We start from the raw sequence: 25,353 nt of genomic DNA on the forward strand, positions 1-25,353 counted from the left end.
AGGGTTTTGGATTCTTGGATAATTGGAGCTCTTTCTGGGGAAGGTGGGAACTCTACAAACAGGATGGTCTTCTCCTGAACCAGAGGGGTACCAATATCCTGGGGGAGGGGAGGTTTGCTAATGCTCTTCGCGGGTGTTTAAATTAATGCAGCAGGGGGATGGGAACTTGAATTGTAGTTCCAGTGTACAGGGTGTTGAGGGTAGTGAGGTCAGGGATAGATTTACAAGGTCACGAGGAGGCACCAGCAATCAGGATGTTGGTTTGAAATGTGTGTAGTTCAATGCCAGGAGCATCTGGAATAAGGTGAGTGAACTTGCAGCATGGGTTCGTACCTGGGATTTCGATGTTGTGGCCATTTCAGAGACATGGCTAAAGGAAGGACAGGAATAGTGGTTGCAGAGTCTGGGATTTAGATGTTTCAGTAAGAACAGAGAAGATGGTAAAAAAGGCGGGGGTGTGACATTGTTAAGCAAGGGAGAGGGGTACCAATATCCTGGGGGAGGGGAGGTTTGCTAATGCTCTTCGCGGGTGTTTAAATTAATGCAGCAGGGGGATGGGAACTTGAATTGTAGTTCCAGTGTACAGGGTGTTGAGGGTAGTGAGGTCAGGGATAGATTTACAAGGTCACGAGGAGGCACCAGCAATCAGGATGTTGGTTTGAAATGTGTGTAGTTCAATGCCAGGAGCATCTGGAATAAGGTGAGTGAACTTGCAGCATGGGTTAGTACCTGGGATTTCGATGTTGTGGCCATTTCAGAGACATGGCTAAAGGAAGGACAGGAATGGTGGTTGCAGAGTCTGGGATTTAGATGTTTCAGTAAGAACAGAGAAGATGGTAAAAAAGGCGGGGGTGTGACATTGTTAAGCAAGGGTAGTATTACAGCAGCTGAGATAATGTTTGAGGACTCATCCAGTGAGGTAGTTTGGGCTGAGGTTAGAAACAGGAAAGGAGAGGTCACCCTGTTGGAAGTTTTCTTTAGGCCTCCAAACTGTTCCAGGGATGTAGAGGAAAGGATAGCAAAGATGATTCTTGATAGTAGTGAGAGTAACAGGGTAGGTGTTATGGGGAATTTTAACTTCCCCAATATTGACTGGGAATACTATAGTTCAAGTAGTTTAGATGGGTCAGTTTTTGTTCAATGTGTGCAGGAAGTTTTTCTGACATAGTATGTAGACAGGCCAACAAGGGCGATGCCATATTAGATTTGTACTGGGGAATGAACCCGGCCAGATGTTAGATTTGGAGGTTGGTGAGCACTTTGACGATAGTGTCCATAATTCAGTTATGTTGGATAAGGATAGGTATATACTGCAGGGAAAGGGGTTTAACTGTGGGAAAGGCAATTATGATGCAATTAGGCAAGATTTAGGATTCATAGGTTGAGGAAGGAACTGCAGGGGATGGACACTCTTGAAATGTGGAGATTATTCAAGGAACAGCTACTGTGGGTCCTTGATAAGTATATACCTATCAGGCAGGGAGGTAGTTGTCAAGAGAGGTAGCCATGGTTTACTAAAGAAGTTGAAGCTCTTGTCAAGAGGAAGAGGAAGGCTCATGTGAGGATGAGGCGTGAAGGCTTGAGAGTTATAAGCCAGAAAAGATTTAAAGAGAGGGCTAAGAAGAACCAGGGGGGGACATGAGAACTTGTTGGCGGATAGGATCAAGGGAAACCCTAAGGCCTTCTATATGTATATCAGGAAGAAAAGAATGACTAGAATAAAATTAGGAGAAAGTGAGGTCTGCAGATGCTGGAGATCAGAGCTGAAAATGTGTTGCTGGAAAAGTGCAGCAGGTCAGGCAGCATCCAGGGAACAGGAGAATCGATGTTTCTGGCATAAGCCCTTCTTCTCATTCCTGAAGAAGGGCTTATGCCCGAAACGTCGATTCTCGTGTTCCCTGGATGCTGCCTGACCTGCTGCACTTTTCCAGCAACACATTTTCAGCTAGAATAAAATTAGGGTCAATCAAAGATAGTAGTGGAAAATTGTGTTTGGAATCTAAGGATATAGGGGAAGCACCTAATGAATATTTATCACGAATATTCACATTGGAAAAGGGCAATGTTAATGTGAATAAGGAGATACGGGCTACACGATTAGATGGGATTGAGCTTGACAAAGAGGAGTTTTAAGCAATTGTGGAAAATCTGAAAATAGATAAGATCCCAGGGCCGGATAGGATTTATCCTGGGATTCTCTGTGAAGCCAGGGAGGAGATTGTAGAGCCTTTATCATCGTCGATGGGAGTAGTGCCAGAAGACCGGAGGATAGCAAATGTTGTTCCCTTGTTTAAGAAGGGAGTTGAGACAACCCTGGTAATTATAGACCAGTGAGCCTTACTTTGGTTGTGGGTAAGGTGTTTGAAAAGGTTATAAGAGAAAGGATTTACAATCATCTGGAAAGGAATAATTTGATTAGGGATAGTCAACACGATCTTGTGAAGGGTAGGTCGTGCCTCACTAACCTTATTGAGTTCTTCAAGGAGGTAACAAACAGGTGGATGAAGGTAAGGTGGTTGATGTAGTGTATATGGACTTCAGTAAGGTGTTTGATAAGGTTCTATACCATAGGCTATTGCACAAAATAAGGATTTTTGGGATTGAAGGTGTTTTAGCAGTTTGGATGAGAAATTGGCTAGCTGAAAGAGGACAGAGGGTGGTAGTTGATGGGAAATATTCATCCTGGTGCTCAGTTACCAGTGGTGTGCTGCAAGCATCCGATTTTACTGCTCCTCGGATGCTGCCTGAACTGCTGTGCTCTTCCAGCACCACTAATCCAGAATCTGGTTTCCAGCATCTGCAGTCATTGTTTTTGCCTGTTTTGGGACCACAACTGTTTGTCATTTTTATAAATGATCTGGTGGTGGGCATACAAGGATGGGTTAGTAAATTTGTAGATGACACTAAGGTAGGGAGAGTTGTGGATACTACTGAAGAATGTTGTGGGTTACAGAGGGGCATAGATAAGTTGGAGAGCTGAGCTGAGAAGTGGCAAATGGAGTTTAATGTGAGGTAGTTCACTTTGGAAAAAGTAACAGGAATGCAGAGTACTGGGCAAATGGTAAAATTCTTGGCAGTGTAGATGAACAGAGAGATCTTGGTGTCCAGGTGCATAAATCCCTGAAAGTTGCCACCCAGGCTGATAGGGTTGTGAAAAAGGTATATGATGTATTGACGTTTATTGTTAGAGGGATTGAGTTTCAAAGCCACGAGATCATACTTCAGCTGAACAAGACACTGCTGCGGCTGCACCTGAAGTATTGCGTGCAGTTCTGGTCACCGCATTATAGGAACGATGTGGAAGCTTTGGAAAGGGTTCAGAGGAGATTTTCTAGGATGTTGCCTAGTATGGAAGGAAGGTCTTGCGAGAAAAGGCTGATGGAACTGAGGGTGTTTTCGTTGGAGAGAAGAAGGTTGTGAGGTGACTTAATCGAAACATAAGATAATCAGAGGGCTTTTAATTGAGGGGTGATAGATTTAGGACAGATATCAGGGGTAGTTTCTTTACTCAGAGAGCAGGGGCATAGAATGACCTGGCTGCAACAGTAGTAGACACACCAATGTTAAGGAGAAAGTGAGGTCTGCAGATGCTAGAGATCAGAGATGGAAATATGTTGCTGGAAAAGCGCAGCAGGTCAGGCAGCATCTAGGGAACAGGAGAATTCTCCTGTTCCCTAGATGCTGCCTGACCTGCTGCGCTTTTCCAGCAACACATTTCCACACCAATGTTAAGGGCATTTAAATGGGCATTGAACATACATATGGATAATAATGGAACGGTGTAGGTTAGATGGACATCAGATTAATTTTGCAGGTCAGCACAATATTGTGGGCTGAAAGGCCTGTACTGTGCTGCAGCATTCCATATTCTATGAATATGGGCAGTTTGTAATTCTTAAAGCTTTAATGGTGAAGAGTATGGCATCTTAAATCTACTGTCCCCGACACACCCCTCAGATTCCTGACTGATGCACTTTGGAGGTTGATTGCCTTTGGAATGCGACACATTATCATAGAGGGAGACTTTAATTGCCTCATGGACCCCACAGTGGATAGAATGCCCAAAGGTTCCCCAAATACCTCTCTGCAATCCAAGCAATTAATTGATTTAGGCTTGGATTTGGGGCTGGTGGATGTTTGGAGATGTCTCCACCCCATGGGTAGGGACTTCACTTTTTTCTCTAATCCACACAAGTGTCACACCAGGATTGACCTTTAACTAGAACCCTCGGTTTTACTAGATTTGGTGATGTCCTGTAAAATTGGAAACATAGCCATTTCTGATCATGTGGCAGTGTTTTTGGAGGCTGAGATTAAGGGCAATGGAACAGGTTCCCAGCATTAGCGAATGGATCTTTTCATTCTCAAGGACAGTAAATTTGTTGAGTTCGCGTGAGTTTAAAGCGTTCTTGGCTGTCAATTTGGGTATGGCTAGTAATCCGTCTATACTCTAGGATATTGCTAAGGCCGATGCTAGGGGGATAGTTATCTCTTATTCAGCTATCCGGAAGTGACATAAGGAACAGCAGCAATATCTGCTTGAGGTATGGTTGAAGACAGCTGAGACAGCACATATTGATAGGCCATCGGTGACTAAATTGCAGCGAGTCACAGCTCTCCAGGTTTCTTTGAACTCCATGCTCACTCAGACAGCGAAGAAAGAACTCTCTTTCACAAAACAAAGGCTGTTTGAGCATGGGATAGGCTCGGCAAATACCTGGCATATCTGATCAGGAAAAAGAGTGCCCTCCAATCCATTACACCAATTAGAGATGGCACTGGGATTCTTACTGGTGACTCTAAAAGGATCAATGCGGCATATCACAGTTTTTACTTTGAGCTATATTGGTCAGAATGCTGCAAGGATAGGGAGGCTAAAATGGAAACTTTTTTAAAGAACTTGAATCTTCCAAGTTTGACCTCTGAACAGGCGTCTCCCCCTTGACAGTTAAAGAGATACAGGAGGCAGTAAGACAGCTCTAAAGAGGGAAGGGAAGGCACCCGGTCCTGATGGTCTCCCGAGTGAGTTCTACAAAGAATTTCTAAATATCCTGTCAGGGCTAATGCTGGGCATGTACAAATATTCACACAGACATGACTGCCTCCCGCCATCCCTGAGAGGCTAACATCTCTCTCCTTCTCAAGAAAGGGAAGACTCCAGAGGACAGTGCTTCATCTGGGCCTATTTCGCTGTTTAATTCTGACTTTAAAATTTTAACCAAGACACTTGCGTTGCAATTGGAGAAGGTGTTGCCCTGTATTGTTACGGAGGACCAGACTGGTTTTATAAAGAACCGTAAGTCCTCCAATAATATTAGAAGATTACTGAATATAGTCCAAGTGTGTCAGCACGATCGGTTCAGGGCTTGGTGATGTCTTTAGACGCAGAGAAAGCATTCAATTGGGTGGAGTAGCCATATCTTTTTATAGTCTGGAACGGTTTGGTCTAGGTGAGGTCTTTGTCAGATGGGTGGAGGTCCTGTGTAGGGCCCCTCTGGCTGCAGTTCTCACCAATGGTGTAAGATCCAGTAAAGTCAGTAGTTTAGGGGCAGTTGGCAAGATTGTCCCCTTTCACCACTACTGTTTATGTTGGTGATTGAGCTGCTGACAGAGGCTATCCGTGAGGACCCTAATACAGCTGCCCCGTAAGTGGGATCAAGGGCACACAAGATTATATTATATGCAGATGATGTTCTCCTCTTCTTACCAAACCCGGTAGTTTCTGTACCCCATTTAAAACAATGTATTAATTTATTTGGCTCTTTTTCAGGACTAAAGATCAAATTTGCAAAGTCAGAGGCTATGCCCGTGGGTTGGTCTTAAGGGAATACCTGATATCGAAGGTGAATTACAATTCCCTTCAAATGGTTGTTTGGTGGGGGGGGGGGGGGGGTTCATTACTTAGGTATTCTTGTTATTCCCACCTTTGATCAATTATTTGAAGTGAACTTTGCTCATTTGCTTGACAAGATTAGACAAGACCTTCAAAGATGGGAGGCCCTTCTACTCTCTTGGTCAGGTCAAATAGCCTTTACCAAAATTAATGTCCTTCTTCTGATGTTTCCCAGGTAAAGATTGTGGACACTCACTGGTTGGCTTAGTTCTTTTGTGGCCCCTCATTAAGCTTGCCAAATTGCAGTTACCTCAAGGGTTGGGGGGAGTAGACGTCCCTGAAATTAAGAGATACCAACTAAGCTCCCTTCTGTCCTTCGTGAGCGACTGGGCTTGTGAGGACCCGAGATCAATATGGTTGGATATTGAGGTCTCCCAGGTAAACTGTCCCCTGACTAGTCTGTTGTGTATGGCTAAGATGAGAACAGTTATGGAATACTGTCAGAATCCAGTCATTATTAATACAGCTAGAGCATGGAGAGCAATGCGACAGAGTGAGGGCAGTTTATCTAAAACCTTCTTTCTTACCCCTATAGTTGGTTCGCCGGGATTCTGACCAGGGATGATGGACCCTGGATTCAAACTGTGGGAAACTAGGGGAGTCTCCTGTTTGGGAGACCTGTTTGAGGGGGAGATCATGATGTCCTTCGACCAAATGAGTTCCAAGTATGGATTGCCCAGCAGAGATCTTTTTTGTTATTTTCAGGTTAGGGACTTCATCCAAAAAAATTTACACTTTTGACCAATCCCTATAGGTCTGACACAGAGGAGATTGCTTCACGCCACAAGCACTCTCTCCCTTAGTAATTTCTACCATCTACTGGGGGGTGGTGCCTCGAATGACATTGAGCAACTATATGAGGTCTGGGAGTAAGAGTTTGGAGTGGAGGTCCCCTAAGAGACATGGGAGGACATTTATGAAAAAGATCTCCATCTGTAACAGACCACACGCCATGCAAAGGTTCTTCATCAGGTTCATTTGGCCCCAGATCACCTTGTGAAATTCAAAAAAGGAGCATTTCCAATGTGCCCCAAGTGCAAACTAAGCACAGGTACTCTCACTCATTGTTTGTGGTCATGTCACAAGCTTAGTAGGTACTGGAGTGCTGTGGCTGGAGTAATAGAGAAGGTTGGGGACCGAAGTGAAGGTAGTCCCGGTCTCTCTTCTCTTGGGCTTGCTGCATTTATCTTCCTTAAACACAAATAGGAAAAAGCTTTTTAACATTTTCACTTACTATGCAAGGAAGAACACTTTGATGTGCTGGGTGTATGAGAACCGTCTGGGCCTGTTGGGGTGGCATAAGTTAATTGTGGAACACATCGCATTTGGATTTCCTCACAAACATGACGCACGCTAAAATGGAACTTTTTCATAAGACATGGCAGCCCTCTTTGAATTACCTGGATGCAGATTTGTCTGCCATTTTAATTAGGGCATTTGTTTAGCCATCAATGATTAGGTTTAGTGAGCCAAGTGCTCTGGGACGAAGAATCCCAAATAAATACAGGTGTAATAATTAATGCTCCTGAACGTTGGGAACTTCGGTGTGGTTGTGCTGAGTGTCATTATAGATTTGTAGTGAGTATAGTTTTGATTTGTTTTGTAGAGTTGGGTAATAGTTAGTTCATTGTAATTGTTATAATTTTAAATTGTTACATTTTTGTAATTTTACAAAGAAAAAAATTTTCTATAAGAAAATAATGTTGGGATAGGGTTGCGTCTATATTTATTTTTAGATAACCTTCAATGGATAACAGCAGAAAGAGGGCAATTAAGGACAGAACATGAGCGTTCAATTAGGCTTGTCCATCTTAGCTTAGAACTGAGGGGGAGGGTTATCACAACAAGCAAGGCTGCTTCTCATGACAAGGAAGTGACCAACTATTAAAACGTTTGGACATTAGAATTTGAAAGCAGTTTTGCTCGGAAAGCTTTGCATTCTTCCCGGATTGTTTTGCTTTTATTACTTAACGGGACAAGTCTACTTCAGTTCATTGATCTTCTCCTCCACCGACTCTCGGCTGTCGTCCAGGACCTCGGCCACCTTCTTGCCCATTTTGTAGAACTGGAAGGTCGGGATGTGGATGATGTCGCAGGCTTCGGCCGTGTCCTCCGAGTCGTCGACGTTCACTTCGTAGAAATACACAAGGTTGTTGAGCTGGGCGATCTCCCTCATGATGGGCTTCAGGCCCTGGCACGTCTCACACCAGGTGCCTGAGAAGAAGATGACCACCAGGCGCTCGCCGGCGTCTTTGATGTACTTGTCGAACTGGGTCTTGCTGTTGATGGTTTTTAGGGGAATGCCTCCCTCTGCCTTGCCCGGCGTCGGCGGAGCGCCTTTCTCCCCAGGTTTCGCCAAGTCCTTGGCAGCCTTGCCTTTGTCCGCCGGTGCCACATCGGCCTTGGTTGGGATGCTTTTGCGGCCCGACGTGCCCACCTCGGCAGGCGAGTGGGCCCCCTTCGCCTGTTGTGAGGCACCGGCCTTCTCCGAGGCCGGTGGCGCGCTCTTGCCCTGCGCCTTCTTGGGCTTCCCCAGTGTGCTGCCCGCACCCGCCATGTGCTCCGCCCCTCTCTGACACGTGCTCAGAGCAGCTTCCGCTCCAGCCCTTCAGACGCGCCCTTCATTGTGACGTTCGCAAACCACACCCAGTGAAAACAATACGACTGATGATAGGACAGCCGGGGAGCCGCCCGCCAATCGGAATTGAGTTGAAATTGACCGCCGTTGCTCCTTCGCTGGATTCAAATTTGGCGCTGTTCGGCTGTGAACCAATCACACTTCAAAATAGGGAAACGCAGTTACCTCATCGTGATTGGCCAGTACTGTAGCCAACTAGCCAATCACATTGAACATCAGCCCATCCTTGCACACTCGAGCGGGTGGCGACAGTTTGTTGGTGAGCAAACCCGAGAGACGCTTCGAAACACAGCTTCGAGTTGAGCGGCCCAGGTTCGGAAAGGATGGAGACGAACTGATGGACCGAGCTGAGGCTCACTGGGACAGCCTCCAGAAGCTGACGATTTGTGTGGTGTGACCAAGATTTCACGTCGCACTGCCGAATGTGAAAAGCGCCGGCCGCCGGCCTTGAGCGTACGCACATTGGCCAGGCCACGGCGGCGAAAATGCGGGAAAAACGTGACGGGAGCATGCGCACTGGTTTGAGCGATGCGTCATTGCCCCGCCTCTTTCGTCCGGCAGCCCTCCCCTTCCGCGCGACTTCATCGTGGTCGCCCGTCTCTATGCGACCAGGGAGGAGCGGAGAGTGCGCTGTTTAAAGTCGTTAAAAATCACACAACACCAGGTTATAGTCCAGCAGGTTTATTTGGAAGTACTAGCTTTACGAGCGCTGCTCCTTCATCAGGTATCTATGAAGCAGGACCATAAGACATAGAATATAGAGTAATAGATTACAGAGTCATGCAAGTAAAATGATTAACAAACCTAGATTGTTGAAAGACCTAACAACAGTCTAGGTTCTGGATTAGTGGTGCTGGAGGAGCACAGCAGTTCAGGCAGCATCCAAGGAGCTTCTCTTCCAGCACCACTAATCCAGAATCTGGTTTCCAGCATCTGCAGTCCTTGTTTTTACCTCAACAATCTAGGTTTGTTAAATATATCACTTTATTTGCATGACATTAATCCTTCACTTTCTCACAAACATTCCCTTTGTCAGGTCTATCAAGTTGAGGTTTTCCCATTGTGTTAAAAGTACAATATGAATGCAAATTATTTTTGGATTGGATATATTATTAGGTTGCTACGGCCAGTGACTCCATCTGGTCCAGTTGCTTTTTGTGGGTTTAGTCTCAAGAAGGCTTATCTCACGTTTGCAGCAGTGACCCTGGGTATAGGTGCATCCGAGGTTGTTGTGATAGGTAACATTGTTTCACTGACATCCTGTTCAAAACAACTGTAAAATGCGTTGAATTTGTCAGATAGGGATGTACTGTTGCCCACAATTCTGTTTGACTTTGCTTTGTAACCCATAATGTTGTGTAAGCCTTGCCACAAACGACAAGTGTCCACATGGTTGGTCTGGGTCTCGAGCTTAGCTTGGTATTGCCTCTTGGCAACTTTGATGGCGTTACAAAGGTCATACCAGGAGATCCTGTAGAAGTCAGGGTTGCCCGACTTGTAAGTCTCAGACCTGGACTCCATTCGGGAGTGGATCTCTCAGTTTCCATTTGGGGAACATTTGGATTAACTTCTTCAGCACGCAATCGTCTACACACTTACTAATGAAGTTTATGATGGTAGTTTAGGTTGTCTGCTGAGTTATCAAAAATGGACCAGTCCACTGACTCTATGCAGTCCCGTAGAAGCCCTTCTATTGCCTCAGACCAACACTGCACTATTTTCTGTACCGGGTCCTCATGCTTCAATTTCTGCTTGTAAGCTGGGACAAGGAGGAGCACACCATTGTGATCTGATTTTCCAAAATGTGGACCCTAACCCAGTGATGGTTGTATAGCAATGGCCAAGAGTGTTTGGATTTTCAGTGGGATAGGTTGATAGTACCTTGGTAGCACATTATTGAGGTTGGACTGGTTGAAGTGACCATCTACAATGAACAAGGCCTTGGGTATTCTGTCTCAAGACTGTTGTAGCGTTGTACACTATGTCAAGTGCACTCGCCACTTCCAAATGGGGGGGGGGGAATGTAGACCATGGTCAGGATAGCAGCGGTGAGTACACACTGCAGGTCGTAGGGATGGCACTTTACTGTAAGATATTCTAGGTCTGGAGGCATTAACTTGCCAAGGTCATCACATCTAAGCACCCATAGGTGTGTCGATTAGGAGGCAGACCCAATCACCCCTTGCCTTTCCTGAGCACACATAGCAGTCCATTCAGTGAACTGAGAAATCCTCAGGTTGTAAGGCACAAATTGCTAAAAGGATAAAATTGCTAAAGAATTAAGAGAAGGTAGAGAATTGATATAAAAATGTTATAGTTATTTAAAAATAACTAGTGAAACAGATACATCAGACAATCAGATACATCATGAAGCTGCCAAATTCTCTGGCAGGTTTGTAAAATATATTTTCACATCAAAGTACAGTGTCTGTATTCGTGAAAAAAAACACTACTCCTTCTACACTTGGTAGGAAGCAGGCGCAGAAAGATGGGCTCAACACAATCACTTTCCACAACCCTAAGCAATTGCTGGAGAAGTAGTGGTGGATTAAGTCTTGAAAGCAGCTGAACTGCCCCGACCTTTAGGCAGGTGCAATGCACAACATAAGACACTGAATGAAAGGTTCACCAGAACTACAGCAGTACAAGGTCTTGCATTACTGATCTGACAGCATTCAAACTAAGAAAAAGGTCACTCATGAAACTCCAGTCTCCTGTGAGGATTAAATATCGCAAAGGTACAGCTGGATAGACCAATGATGACACCAAATTTGGAGGTGGATAGTCGATAATAAGGACGACCGCAACATCTCACCGCAAGGCATGTACGTATACATGTGGAATGGGCAAATATTTGCCAAATGAACTTTAACACAAATATGAAGTCAGACATTCTGGTGGATAGAACATTGGAAGCAAATCTGGATGAAATAGAGAAACAAAGGGATCTCAGGGTACAAAAGACTTGGAGATCCAGATATACCAATCTTTAAAATGTAATAAACAGGTATAAAAATGATCAAGAAGGCTAATCAAATGTTTGTCTTTATATTTACAGGGATAGAGTACATAACAGTAGAAGTCATGAAACAGCTACAAACTAAGCAGGTTTTACTTCTACAGGGATAGAATGAAGTCCAGGTCTGAGACTTACAAGTCAGGCAACCCTGACTTCTACAGGATCTCCTGGTATGACCTTTGTTATGCTGATTCTGTATCAAACCTTGGTTCGACCATACTTGAGTATTGCATGCAGTTCTGGTCACTATATTATGGAAAGGATATAGAGGCATTGGGGTAGATGCAGAGATTTACAAGGATGATACCAGGAATATGTGGGTATACACCAAAAATGTTTCCTGTTCTGGGGAACTGCAGAACAGACTGCATCATTCTAAGTGGTCATCAACAAATCCATTGTGGAATTCGGAAGGAACACTAAGAGTGGTGAAAATGTGGAATTTACTGCCACTGAAGTGGCTCAATAATATATATGCATTTAGGGGAAACTAGCCAAGCATCTGAGGGAGAAGGGGTTAGAAGATAACAGTGACAGATTTAGTTGGTGGATGGTGGAGGGAAGCTCAAGTAGAACATAAATGCTCCAAATAGCTGGTTTCTGTGCTATGTATGCTCATGTGACCCTGCATTGATATGTGGCAGTAGGAAAGTAAGCAAACCATCAGAAACATGATTAGACCTACCTTCCTCTTGCACCCTGAACAGGACATCATTTGTCTGTATAGTAACAGCCTTTAAAACCTAATAATTTAATATACTTTCCAAAAGAACCAAAGGGGCAGTGACAATAGCTAAAGCCTTAAGTTAACGCCTTAAATGTAGTGAGCATCCCGACACACTTCACAGGGAACCTGACAAACAAAATTCGACACTGAACCACAAATTGTGCCAGTTAACCAAAAACTTTGTCTAGAGGAGCTCCTTAAAGGATGGAAATGAGGTAACAGAGACAGAGAATTTTGATGAGTGACTTCCAGAAGACATGTTTTCGGGTAAGACATGGCTAGCAAAGTTGCAGCAGTGATGCTCAAGAGGCCGGGGTGAGAGGAGTGCACAGATGTTGGAGGGTTATGGGTTTGTGAAGGTTGTTGATGGTGACAGTGCAGGAGAATTATTTAATAGCCAGTGCTGATCAGTTAGCAAATGATTTTTGTTTTGTGCAGAGAGATGTTGTGATCTAGAATCACTGCCTAAACAGAGGTTGGAAGTAGATTCTCTCATAATTTCCAGTTTAATTAGACAAACAGGTAAAGGTAAACAAAATGATTTTATTTTGAAAAGTGAGCAGGTGTGGGACTATTTGGCTAACATTTTCAAAATACACGAGAGAAATTATCAGTTGTAGACCAAATGAGTTAAGCCTTTGATCATTGTTGATCTGGGGGTTCAAATCCACTTTCCCACTCACTCCCCTGGATTCCTCAAGAGACCAAAAATTTCTCTTTATCAATCTTGAAAGTATTCAACATTGAAGCAGCAAAAACTCTCTCATATAAAGAATTGCAAAGATTCACAACCTTTTGAATCAAGTAATCATTCATCCTCTTGGTCCTAAATGCACAGTCCCTTTATCTTGAGGCTGTGGCCCATTTTCTAGATTCCCTCACCAGTAAAAAAAACACATCTCAGTGTCTACTCTGTCAAGTCCCTACAGAATCTTGTTTATTTCAGTCAGATCGTATCTCATTCCTTTAAACTCCATTGACTCAAGGCAAAATTTACTCCACTTCTCATCACAGGACCAACCCCCTGGTGCCAGGGACCAAGTTGGCGACCCTTTGCTATTGTTATGAAGGTGTAGCGTTCTACTGTTCCTTTAAGAGAGAGTGGAAGCTAGTACGGACTTAGAGTGGCACAGAGTGTGCTGAAAGATTTTAAAATGTAACATTTGGTTGACACAAATAGCTGGAGTTGCGATGCCATGGAACAAAAACAAATTCAAATTCGGCCAATCAGTTTAAATTATGCTCCAGACATCAAAATCCAATCAAATTTGAATCTTAATGTTTCGATGACATCAAACCAATGAAATGATCTGAGGTTTTGGGGTATAAACCCAGACATTTTGAACAGTTAGAGGAGAATTGCCAGGAACAGCCAAGCAAGCACCAAGACTGCCAGTGGAATGGCTCTCTGAAAGGTACCTGTCCATAAGAAATTTGTGCAGCAGAAGACCGAAGCTGACCTAAAGAAATCTACAGAGAAAGTTCAACATCTGGAGACAATAACTGGGTTTGAAATTGATTTTGCTGTAAATTTAAGTGGGACTTTATCAGACCAGTATTGTAGAGGGGAGGTAAAAGATAGGTTTAAGAGAAAGGAGTTGTAAATAGTTGTGGTTTTAATGTTCTCTGTTGGACCTAAATAATAAGATTATTAATTGTTACTTTAAATAGTGAAATCTAGGATAGTTCTTTGCCTCTCAAAATTTAACAGATTACAACACGAGGTGAGCTTCTCTGTGTGTTGGGTTTAAATTAGCAGAGGGGTTTACCCCTTGTTGTAACTTCGATTCTTGGCACTAAGTAGATTTTATCGGAAGTTTGTTGAAAACTTTAGCAGTGTAGTGGCACCATTAACCAATTTTCTGAAGAAGAACACAAAGTTTCGGTGGACAGAACAATGCCAGGAGGCATTCGACCATTTAAAAGCAGTTTCAGCTACACCAAACTTTTTGAAACCCTTCAAAGTTGCCATCGATGCTAGTGACATAGGAGTTGGAGCTTTACTGCTATAGGAAGATGATGAAGGGATTGAACTGCCAGTTGGTTACTTTTTGAAGAAACTCAACATCCACCAAAGGAAATACGCCATGATCAAAAAATAACTATTGAGTTTGATACTGGCCTTACAACATTGTAATGTGTACGTCACAAACAATGTGTCAGAGACAGTTGTGTACATGTATCACAATCCTCTTACATCTTGGAATGCTTTAAAGACAAGAATATGAGACTGTTTCGTTGGAGTCTGATTTTACAGACTTTTAATTTACAAATCGCACATGTTGCGGGTTGTAAGAATCTATTCAATGTTATATAGATGTGGGAAGAAGTTAATACGAACTTAGATCAAAGTCATGTAGGTCATGATAATGTGGTTAAGGAATAGAGAAAAAGAAATGATACCATATTTTCATTATGATGCTTCATTTTTTCTTAAGGGTGGAGATGTTATGAAGGTGTACTGTACCTTTGAGAGAGTGGAAGCTGGCACGGACTTAGAGAGGCACAGAGTGTGCTGGAAGATTTAAAAATGGAACATTTGGTTGACACAAATAGCTGGAGGTGGTTGCCATAGAATAAAAACAAATTTAAATTCGGCCAGTTTAAATTATGTCCCTGACACCAAAATCCAATCAAATTTGAATTGTAATGTTTTGATGACATCAAACCAATGAAATGATCTAATGTTTTGGGGTATAAACTGGACATTTTGAACAGTTACAGGAGAACAGCCAAGCAAGCACCAAGACTGCCAGTAGAATAGCTCTCTGAAAGTCATCTATCCATAAGAAATTTGTGCAGCAGAAGACCGAAGCCGACCTCGACAAATCAACAGAGAAAGTTCAACATCTGGAGATGATAACTGGGTTTGAAATTGATTTTGCTGTAAATTTAAGAGGGACTTTATCAGACCAGTATTGTAGAGGGGAGGTAAAAGATAGGTTTAAGAGAAAGGAGTTGTAAATAGTTGTGGTTTTAATGTTCTGTTGGACCTAAAGAATAAGATTGTTAGTTGTTACTTTAAATAGTGAAATCTGGGATAGTTCTTTGCATCTCAAAATTTAACAGATTACAGCACGAGGTGAGCTTCTCTGTGTGTCCGGTTTAAATTAGCAGAGGGGTTTACCCTGGGTCATAACACTATAAGTCCTTCAAAACAGTATTGCTTCTTTAAAGATGGAGTATTCCAGCCCAGCTTCGATGGGTCATATGACCTTCCATGATGTTAAGATTCGATAAATGCAACCATTCAGAGGACAGGTGTATTTAATTTTTTTTCTCTTGTAACACGTGAGAATTATTTCAGTCGCATTATCAAGTGATCTAACTTGTCTCTCCTGGTCCCTGAGAACTCTGCAACCTTCTCCTGACAGTTGTAGAACTGGAAGGTGGGCATGCAACTGATGCCGGCAGCTCGGGCCAGGTCTTCTGACTCATCCACGTCCACCTCCGCGAAGATGACATCCCGGTAATGCTCAGACCTCATGCGGAAGAAGGGCTTGATGTTGGAGCAATTGTTACACCATCGAGCCGCGAAGAACACGACAATTAGGCTCTCCTCCTCCTCCCGCAGCAGTGTCTGGAACTGCTTCCGTGTCCGGATGCGCCTGACGACCATCTCGCCGCCTCTTGTCCACTCTGATGGGTGTTCAATGCAGCACCCCCGCCACAGGTCTCCCTTTCAGCCCCGCCTCGATAGTGACGCATATTGACGTCATTGCAAGCCACACCCACGTATTGCAGCCAATCGCTCCCTCTGATCAACTGGAAGAACTGAAGTGTTGACCTTCCCGCCCAGCTGACCGCTCGGTTGGGATGGGGATGAGCCCCGGCGAGAACACGATGCTAACATTACTGGCAACACAGGTATTAGCGATTTCATTAGGTTGGATGAGTGAGCGACAAAGAACAAATCGGACGACGGCCCTCTTTTGGTTGGTTCTATGTTGCCAATGGGAATACACAGCAACGTTTTTGATTGTCAATGTCGCCTTTGATTGATCCATTCTTTTTATGACATCACATGAGGATTCCCATTGGCCAGACAAATGCCAAAGTTTCGTCCTGCAGTCACTTGGCAATCTTCGTGCAGGATCATAATCTAGATTAACCAAAGAATTGGGAACCAAGTGTTCTGCAGAGGAATCTACGGTTAGAATCAAGAGCACTATTAGCAACCTTTACAAAAAGTCTGATTTATAAGAGTTTACGTGTGTAATGATGTACGTGTGTATATCATTACATGGTAATGATAATGCATGTTTCTTTTTGGCTTGCCCTAGGATGGATGTGTTGTCCCATTCGAAGTGGTGTCCTTCCTCATCCGTACGTAAGGATATAATGAGAGTGGGTCATATCGTTTTGTGGCTAGTTGGTTTTCATGTATCCTGGTGGCTAGTTTTCTGCCTGTTTGTCCAATGTAGTGTTTGTTACAGTTCTAGCAAGGTACTTTGTAAATGACATTAGTTTTGCTTGTCTGTATAGGGTGTCTTAAGTTCATTAGCTGTTGCTATAGTGTGTTTGTGGGTTCGTGGGCTACCATGATGCCAAGGGGTCTAAGTAGTCTGGCAGTCTACTGGCAGACCTTCTTTACAAGAGTGACTTTACAGTAAATCAAGAGCTTCATTGGTTGCTTTGGGACATCCTGAGAACTTGAAAGGCAACGAATAAATGGAAGTGATTCTCTCTGGATGGGACAAGCAGTAGACACATTCTCTGCAAACTCGGAAGGACATCAGCCCCAATAAAGATGCTTTCAGTTTAAACCCTTGGCCAGAACTGCAAAAAATTAAAACTGTTGCTTTATAGAGAAGGTTCTTCACAAAAGAAAGTCTGAGACTGGGAGAATAAGAGCTCATCATCTCAATAAATCAAAACACTCATTTCAAGGTCAGTTTAAGGTGAAAGGCACAACAGTGATGCAAGGAGGAAATCGGGAAATGTAAAACTGCATATGTTGGAAACAATCTGAAGTGTTCTGAAGATGACTTGTATCAGACTTGAAATGTTAAGAAAACAAAATTTAAAGAGTTTTGGAAACAGCATATTACCAACATTGGAATGTTCAGATTTAAAACAGCTTTGAACTTTAGACAAACAGGCAGAAAACTAGCCACCAAATACATGAACATCAACTAGTCACAAAACAACATGACCCATTCTCACTATATCCTTACATACAGATGAGGAAGGACACCACTTCGACTGGGACAAGCTAAACAGAGACACACGCAAGAATTCTTAGATGCATGGCATTCCAACTGAAATCTATCAACAAACACAGTGACCTGGATCCCATTTACCACCTCCTGAGAAAAAGAACAGGAAATGACATCACCACAGGAAATGATGTCACCACAGAAACTCAAAAATTTAATACAAAGCAGGCTATGCCACCAGTGCTTCATTCAAAAGTTCACTGAAGATGCTACCTAGTATGGTGATGAAACATCTGAAAATGAACATTCCAGCTCAGTGAGCAAACCTACACCCAGCTTTGAAGGAATAAGAATAAGTAAGTACATTAAGAAGAAATAGAAGAAATAATACTTTGAAAAATATTCAGTGTTGTGGGGGGCCAAACAGAGCACAGGTTTGGACATTGAGAAAACAATTCTTGAGACAGAGGCTTGCTTCAAAATTAAATATCAAGTTTAATCACCTTAATACATGATTGTAATAAAAAGCAAAATACTGCAGATGTTAGAAATCGGAAGGAGTCCGACTGGACTTAAAATGTTAACATTGTTCTTTCTCTCTATAGATGCTGCGAGATCTGCTGAGTTTCTCCAGCACCTTCTGAATTTATTTCATAATTACAGCATCCACGATGTTTTTTTATTATGCTGGATACATATCAGCATTTAAATAAGAGAATACAGCTCAACTGTCAGTCACAAAAGAAGTTAATTTGCTCCACAGCCCCCTCCCCTTTTTCCAGATGTGAAGAAATGCGCTGTGCTTCCCCTGGTACTTTCTGACTCTAAATAAATGAATTAAGTTTGTGGTTCAATCCAGTGGAATGCAGACTGCAGAAAGTTGAGATACTATTCTTGAAGGCTATTTTAGTTTTCTTTTAAAAATTGTATCTTGGGACTAGGCACGTCTGACAAAATTGACATTCATTGTCTGTCTCCCAATGCCTAGATGTTCAAATCATATTTGGAACTCAGCGTGTTACATTTGCCTTTAAATAAGATAAAAGTTGGGGTCCAGGTTATCTCCTTGATTTTTTGTGAGGGGGTTTGATCTGGTCCAAAACAAGGCGTCTTGTAGGAAGAACTTTTTTTGCGTAGGGTGATAATGACCTGGAACGTGTTGCCTCTGAGAGTGACAGAAGTGAAAATAATTAACAATTTCAAAATAGAATGAGGGAATGGGACTAACAGCCCTGAAGAGAGCAGGCAAAGACTTGATATTCTACAAATGGCCACTTTGGCTGTCTCCAAATGTACAATGACAACTGTATTATAGCACTTTGCCATTTTAACGTCACCCTGTGACTCTCCCCATCTTTTGGCCTCCTACAGTGTTCAAGTTGGTGACGAGTAAGGCAGTGCAGTGGTTATGTTAATGAAGCAGTAAACTCAAGACTGGAGTAATAATCCATAGACTCTGAGATTAAAAATCACCATAACAAGATACCTCGGCACCACATTGACAACACCTGTGACGATGCTATGACTTTAAGAGGCGTATTTTGTCCTTTTTTTGTGAAACAAGGATGAGGCAGAGGCATAACACGGTCTGTTCTAAGCCAAAAAAGTAAACAGCTTATGAGGCCATATGACTTATTAAAAGTTGGAACAATTGAAGCAGCATGAATGGGTGGAGTCAGGTTCCTGCAGAACCAGAATTTTAGTTTAACTTTCAGCAGTTGTTGTAGTTTTGAAAATTGCGACATCTCTTTCTCGCTCCTCGTTATGGCTAAAAGCTGGAGTTCACCCTGTTGCCAGAATTTCATGTTCGTGGTCAATTATGTTTCACAAACTTGATTGAGTTTTTTGAAAAAGTAACAAAGAGGATTGAGGACAGAGTAGTGAATGTGATCTATATGGACTTCAGTAAGGCGTTTGACAAGGTTCCCCATGGGATACTGGTGAGCAAGGTTAGATCTCACGGAATACAGGGAGAACTAGCCATTTGGATACAGAACTGGCTCAACAGTAGAACACAGAGGGTGGTGGTAGAGGGTTGTTTTTCAGACTGGAGGTCTGTGGAGTGCCACAAGAATTGGCATGGGTCCTCTACTTTTTGTCATTTATATAAATGATTTGGATATGAGCATAAGAGGTATAGTTAGTAAGTTTGCAGATGACACCAGAATTGGAGGTATAGTGGACAGCGAAGAAGATTACCTCAGAATACAGCAGGATCTTGATCAGATGGACCAATGGGTTGAGAAGTAGCAGATGGAGTTTAATTCACATAAATGCAAGGTGCTGCATTTTGGGAAAGCAAATCTTAGCAGGAATTATATACTTAATGGTAAGGTCCTAGGGAGTATTGCTGAACAAAGAGACCTTGGAGTGCAGGTTTATAGCTCCTTGAAAGTGGAGTCGCAGGTAGATAGGATAGTGAAGAAGGCCTCTGAAAGAGACACTATTAAGCAAGGCACACCCTATTTAAATGAACCAAAAGCAACACCATGAAAGACAACACCAACACTCACCACTCACTGCCTTCAAATTCAATGATCCTAAAGCCAATCTGGAATTAGAGAATATGAACCTGACAAACCCTCCAATTTGTTATTATCCTGAACAAACCCCATCAAAGCATATCATGGAGATCGTCTAGATCCTAACTTCTAACTTATTTAAAGGCAAATCTAAGGCGCTGCATTCCAAATGTGATTTGATGGTCAACAACTAAGCTTTAAGCAAAACACACTTTATTCTTACACCACAGTTAAAATACAAACAAAAAAAGAATAACTTTAACACTTTTGAAATATTTGACAAAATAATATATTATTTAACTACTACTCTTCAACTGTTCCAATATAGCAGCATCCCATAAACACATCCTTGGCAAAGGCAAATTCAGCAAAACAAATTTAATCATATTCTATCTCCTCCAGTCCAGGAGAAAGGAAAAGAATGAATGAACCTAGCAGCAGAAACAGAACTCAAGCTTTTTCAGCAGCAGCAGAAAGAGAGCTTTAAATGGGCTAACAGATTCATAAGAGCACAATAAGACAAAGATTGACACCAAACCAGGGATGATAGGAAGGAAAGCTAAGAGCTAAGTGAAAATAGTTATGTTTTCATGGAGGTTTAAAGCATGAGAGCTTATACACACAAGTATCTTCAGCATAGAAACTGACATTTTCTGAACTACCATCGGTTCTGAGGAAGGGTCACTCGACCTGAAACGTTAACTTTGATTTCTCTCCACATGCTGACAGACTTGCTAAGCTTTTCCAGCAATTTCTGTTTTTGTTGTGGACAGAATGTGTTTTTTTTCTTCTAGCAAACTGACATTGGGGTCGATAAAAAGCAAGGGGCAATTCTCCTGACAGCTTGTGGACCCGCAGCTTTGTTGGTTATTAGGAGCCTACTGTTTCCTGAAGCACCAGATACAAAAACTTTTTAAGAGTTAACAGAAATTGTTAAGGAGTTTTATGACCCCATGAATCCTCTAAGTGTGAGACGTTATTGATTTTTCTCAGCAATTCAAGATCCAGGGGAATCCATATCGGGATTTTTGACTAGGTTAAAATGACTGGCAGAGGCATGTGACTTTGCTTCAAGCCTTCATGAAATGCTATGAATCCATTTGGTATGTGGAATTAATGATGTAAACATGCAAGTCCACCTACCATCTGAAGCCCAACTGGATTTCAAACAGGCAAAAATCGGTGGAGTTGTAGACAGTGAGGAGGATTGTCAGAGGATATAGCAGGATATAGATCAATTGGAGGCATGATCAGAAAAATGGCAGATGGAGTTTAATCAAGACAAATGTGAGGTGATGCATTTTGGAAAGTCAAGTACAGGTGGAAATTATACAGTGAATGGCAGAACCCTTAGATGTATTGACATACAGAGGGATCCGGATGTGCAGGTCCAATGTTAATTGAAGGTGGCAATGCAGGTTGATAAGGTAGTAAAAAAGGTCTTTGGCATGCTTGCCTGCATTGGATGGGGCATTGAGTTTAAGGATACATAAGTTATGCTGCAGCTTTATAGAACTTTTGTTTGGCCACATTTGGAAAATTGCGTATAGTTCTGTTCACTGCACTACCAAAAGGATGTGATGCTTTGGAGAGGGTACAGAAAAGGTTTACCAGAATGTTGCCTGGTATGGGGGATTTTAGTTATGAAGAAAGCTTGGATAGACTGGGTTTGTTTTCACTGAAACGCAGGAGGTTGAGGGGCAACCTGATAAAAGTTTAGAAGATTATGAGTGGAATGGACAAAATGGTAAGTATGAGGCTTTTTCCCAGAGTGGAGGGATCAACTATTAAGGGGACACAGATTCAAGATGTGGGCGGGGGAGGAGTGGGGAGAGTGGATTTTAAGAGATGTGCAGACATGTTTTTCACACAGAGGATGGTGAGTGCCTGGAACACGTTGCCAGAGGAGGTGGTGGCGGTAGACACACTAGCAGCATTCAAGAAGCACCTGGACAAACACATGAATGGGAAGGGAATAGAGGGATATGGATCCTGTAAATGAAGACAATTTTAGTATAGAAGAGCAAAATGTGTCAGCACAAGCTTGGAGGGCTGAAGGGCCTGTTCCTGTGCGGTATTGTTCTTTGTTCTTAGATACTACAACTAGCTTTTTCTTTGGAAAATGAGGCAACTGGAGCATATGAGTTGCAGGGGTATGCAGGGTACAATTCCAATTGAAGTGGACACCCTTGCCAGTCCGACTGTGCTTGGGGGACACCACTTGAGTGAAGGAAATTCCATAGCCTCACTCAGGACATATCCTGAACAGAGGGACTCTAGGTCAACCTACTGAAAAAAACCCTCAAAACAAAGCCAAGCCTAATAAAATGGTTAATAATTTCTTTAGGATCAGGGCTGGTAAGCCATTGTAGTTTCTGCCGGTATGCATACTTGAGAAGCAGAAGAGCCCCACTGGGTCTGAATTGAGTAAGAGAACTCATAGGCTGGCATCCTGGAGAGTTCACACCCTGAAAATCCCACCTACATCTGGCTTGGAACAGTTACATTGTTTAGCAACATCCAAATCAGAACCAATCAAAACTAAAATCTCACCAAATGATTACTAGGTTTTAATGGAGGTTGATACCGGTCAGGCCATATCAGTGATTGCAGGACCAGTCTTTAACAAAATTCACTCTGGACTCCAACCATTTAGTTTGCGTAAGACCTCGGCTAGACTGAGAACCTATACTGGGGAACCTTTCCAGATTAAGGGTACAACTTTGGTTCTGGTCCGATATAAGAAGCAGCTAGTTCAGTTACCATTGATTGTAGTACAGAGCTTGGGCCCAAGCCTGATAGGGCAAAACTGTTTAAAATTCATCTTGATTGGTTCAACATTTCTTGATTAAAATGGCTGTATGAGTGAAGTCCTAATTAAATAGCTGGACGTTTTACAGGAAGGTCGAGGGACTATCAAAGGAGCCAAGGCCACCTTGCATGTTGACCAGGAAGCAATTCCATGATTCTGCAAGGCCCACTCAGTGCTATTTGCCTTAAGGGCAAAAGTAGAGGCAGAAATCAGGAGGCTGGAAGGCAAAGGAATCATGAATAGAGTCCAGCTTACAAAATGGGCAGCACTGATCGTACCAATTGTGAAGCCCGACAGGTCGGTCGCCTTTGTTCGGATCTTAAAATGGTAAACTGCCTCCTGCAGCTGGATAAATACCCAATTTCTCACATCGAGGCCCCATGTACAAAGCTGGCAGGAGGGCTGTCCTTCGCAAAGCTGGACATGAGCCATGCATTCCTGCATATGCCATTGGATGAGGATTCCCAGAAGTATGGTACAATTAATACCCAGAAGGGTTTGTACAAATACACAAGACTGCCATTTCAATTATCATCAGCCTGTGCCAGTTTTCAAGAGAAAATTTTATAAGGTCTACCCCATTTATCTGGATGACATGTAAATATCAGGGAAGACCAATAAAGAGCACTTAAAGAACTTGGACATAGTCCTTAGATGTTTCTCCCAGGTGGGTGTATGCCTTAGCAGGGAAATGTGTGTGTTCCAGGCACCCCAAGTGACCTACCTAGGCCAATAAGACCTGTTGGAAAATAAAGTGAGGGCAATCAAAGATGCCCCAGCTCCAAAGCTGTACCGGAGCTTAGGTCTTTGCTTCAATTGATAAATTATTATGGAAAGTTCATATATGACCTGACCTCTACACTGGTACTCTTACATCTGCTTTTGACAAAGGAGCAGCCTTGGAAATGGTCTCGTAGCCAAGATGTGGCCTTTAGGGAAGTGAAGAAGCAGCTATCTAAGGTATTGCCATACTATGATCCCAAGCTACTTCTGATGCTGATATGTGATACATCCCCATACGATATTGGGGGAGTATTGGCTCACAGATGGACCAATGGAAAGGAATGCCCAATTGCATGTGTTTTCTGGAATTGGGTTAATGCAGAGCGTAAATAGCCCCAGATAGAGAAGGCAGATTTGGTGGTCATCTTTGGTATGAGACAGTGCCTCCAATACCTTTATGGGCATAAATTTGCAATAGGAACAGACGGCAAACCCCTGCTTGGGTTACTCGAAGAGGACAAGGCTGTGCCACCCACAACTTTAGGTCGAATTCAGCAATGGGCTGTCATTCCAAGCGCAATTAGAGGTTGGAACACTGTCAAAAAGTGTGGCACTGGAAAAGCACAGCAGGTCAGACAGCATCTAAGGAGCATGAGAGTCAACGTTTCAGGCATAAGCCCTTGGTGAAGAGTTTATGCTCGAAACGTCGATTCTCCTGCTCCTCGGATGCTGCCTGACCTGTTGTGCTTTTCCAACACCACACTTTTCGACTCTGACTCTCCAACATCTGCAGTCCTCACTTCCTCCTAGAAGTTGGAACACCGGCTGGGTGGCGAAGTAGCAAGTGCGGATGCCTTGAGCTACCTCCCGCTGGTAGATACACCACTGGTGCTGCTGCTGCTGGAAGAGTCCATTCTGGTTTTGAACTTTCTGGACACCCTTTCGGTCACCACTGATAATATCAGACTGTGGAACAAAAAGATCCTGTTCTGGCAAAACTAAAACAATCTATTGTTGATGAGCGAAACAAAACCATCATAACCAGAATGGAAACGTTTCGGCACCCGCAAGACCAGATCACCAAAGAGGATGGCATTTTATTATGGGGAGCAAGAGTGATTGTCCAGAATAAAAGTTGCCACCTGATACTGGGTGAACTCCACCAGGGTCATCCAGGAGTGTCCAAACTGAAGATGTTGGTATGTGGCCAGAATTGGATACATAGCCGTGTTGTGGGGCAGTTCCTCCACATTTGTGGGAATGGCCAGGTAAACCCTGGACTCAGGTACATGTTGACTATGTGGACCTTTGATGGGGTCAACATGGTTACTTGTTGTGGACGCCTACTCAAAATGGCTGGATGTGCACAGAGTTCATTTGTCAAACATGGGCTGACAATAGAAAATCTGTGAGCATCTTTTGCAATGCATGGGCTCCCTGAAGTGTTGGTCACAGACAATGGGCCATCATTTACCAGCAGGGACTTTCAGTATTTCCTAAAGTCGAATGGCATTCAACATGTAAGGATGGCTCCATACCATCCATGTCCAATGGTCTGGTGGAAAGAACAGTCCAAACTTTGAAGGCAGGTTTAAAGATACAGCCTACAGGTTCACTCGATACCAAAGTTTCCTGGTTCCTGTATGATTATCGGACCACTCTTCATGCAACAACAGACATGGCTCCAGCAGATTTGCTAATGGACAGAAAACTCTGCACCAGATTAAATTTGATCATCCTGGACAAGGGTTGGGAGTGGGTGAAACGGCATCAGGAACGCCAATGCCAGACACAAGACTCCTCTAACAAGAAACAGTTTACTTCAGGGAGCAATGTATGGTGCCAAAACCACAGATATGG

General features: G+C 43.1%; 2 protein-coding genes across 2 annotated transcripts; both read right to left on the reverse strand.

Annotated features, from left to right (window-relative positions):
• Positions 1-7,329: 7,329 nt before the first annotated feature.
• LOC122542947 (thioredoxin-like) lies at positions 7,330-9,190 on the reverse strand. The gene has a single exon (XM_043681092.1). The coding sequence runs from the start codon at positions 8,448-8,450 to the stop codon at positions 7,875-7,877; it is 576 nt and encodes a 191-aa protein (XP_043537027.1). The 5' UTR covers positions 8,451-9,190; the 3' UTR covers positions 7,330-7,874.
• A 5,734-nt stretch (positions 9,191-14,924) lies between these two features.
• On the reverse strand, positions 14,925-16,555 carry LOC122542853 (thioredoxin-like). The gene has a single exon (XM_043680948.1). The coding sequence runs from the start codon at positions 15,894-15,896 to the stop codon at positions 15,576-15,578; it is 321 nt and encodes a 106-aa protein (XP_043536883.1). The 5' UTR covers positions 15,897-16,555; the 3' UTR covers positions 14,925-15,575.
• Between the last annotated feature and the right edge of the window lie 8,798 nt (positions 16,556-25,353).

Source organism: Chiloscyllium plagiosum, chromosome 41, assembly GCF_004010195.1.
Source record: "Chiloscyllium plagiosum isolate BGI_BamShark_2017 chromosome 41, ASM401019v2, whole genome shotgun sequence".
In the NCBI taxonomy this organism is placed as follows: domain Eukaryota; kingdom Metazoa; phylum Chordata; class Chondrichthyes; order Orectolobiformes; family Hemiscylliidae; genus Chiloscyllium; species Chiloscyllium plagiosum.

Excerpts from the sequence above, each read along its gene's own strand:
- LOC122542947 (XM_043681092.1), bottom strand. The coding sequence starts at position 8,450 with ATGGCGGGTGCGGGCAGCACACTGGGGAAGCCCAAGAAGGCGCAGGGC.
- LOC122542853 (XM_043680948.1), bottom strand. The coding sequence starts at position 15,896 with ATGGTCGTCAGGCGCATCCGGACACGGAAGCAGTTCCAGACACTGCTG.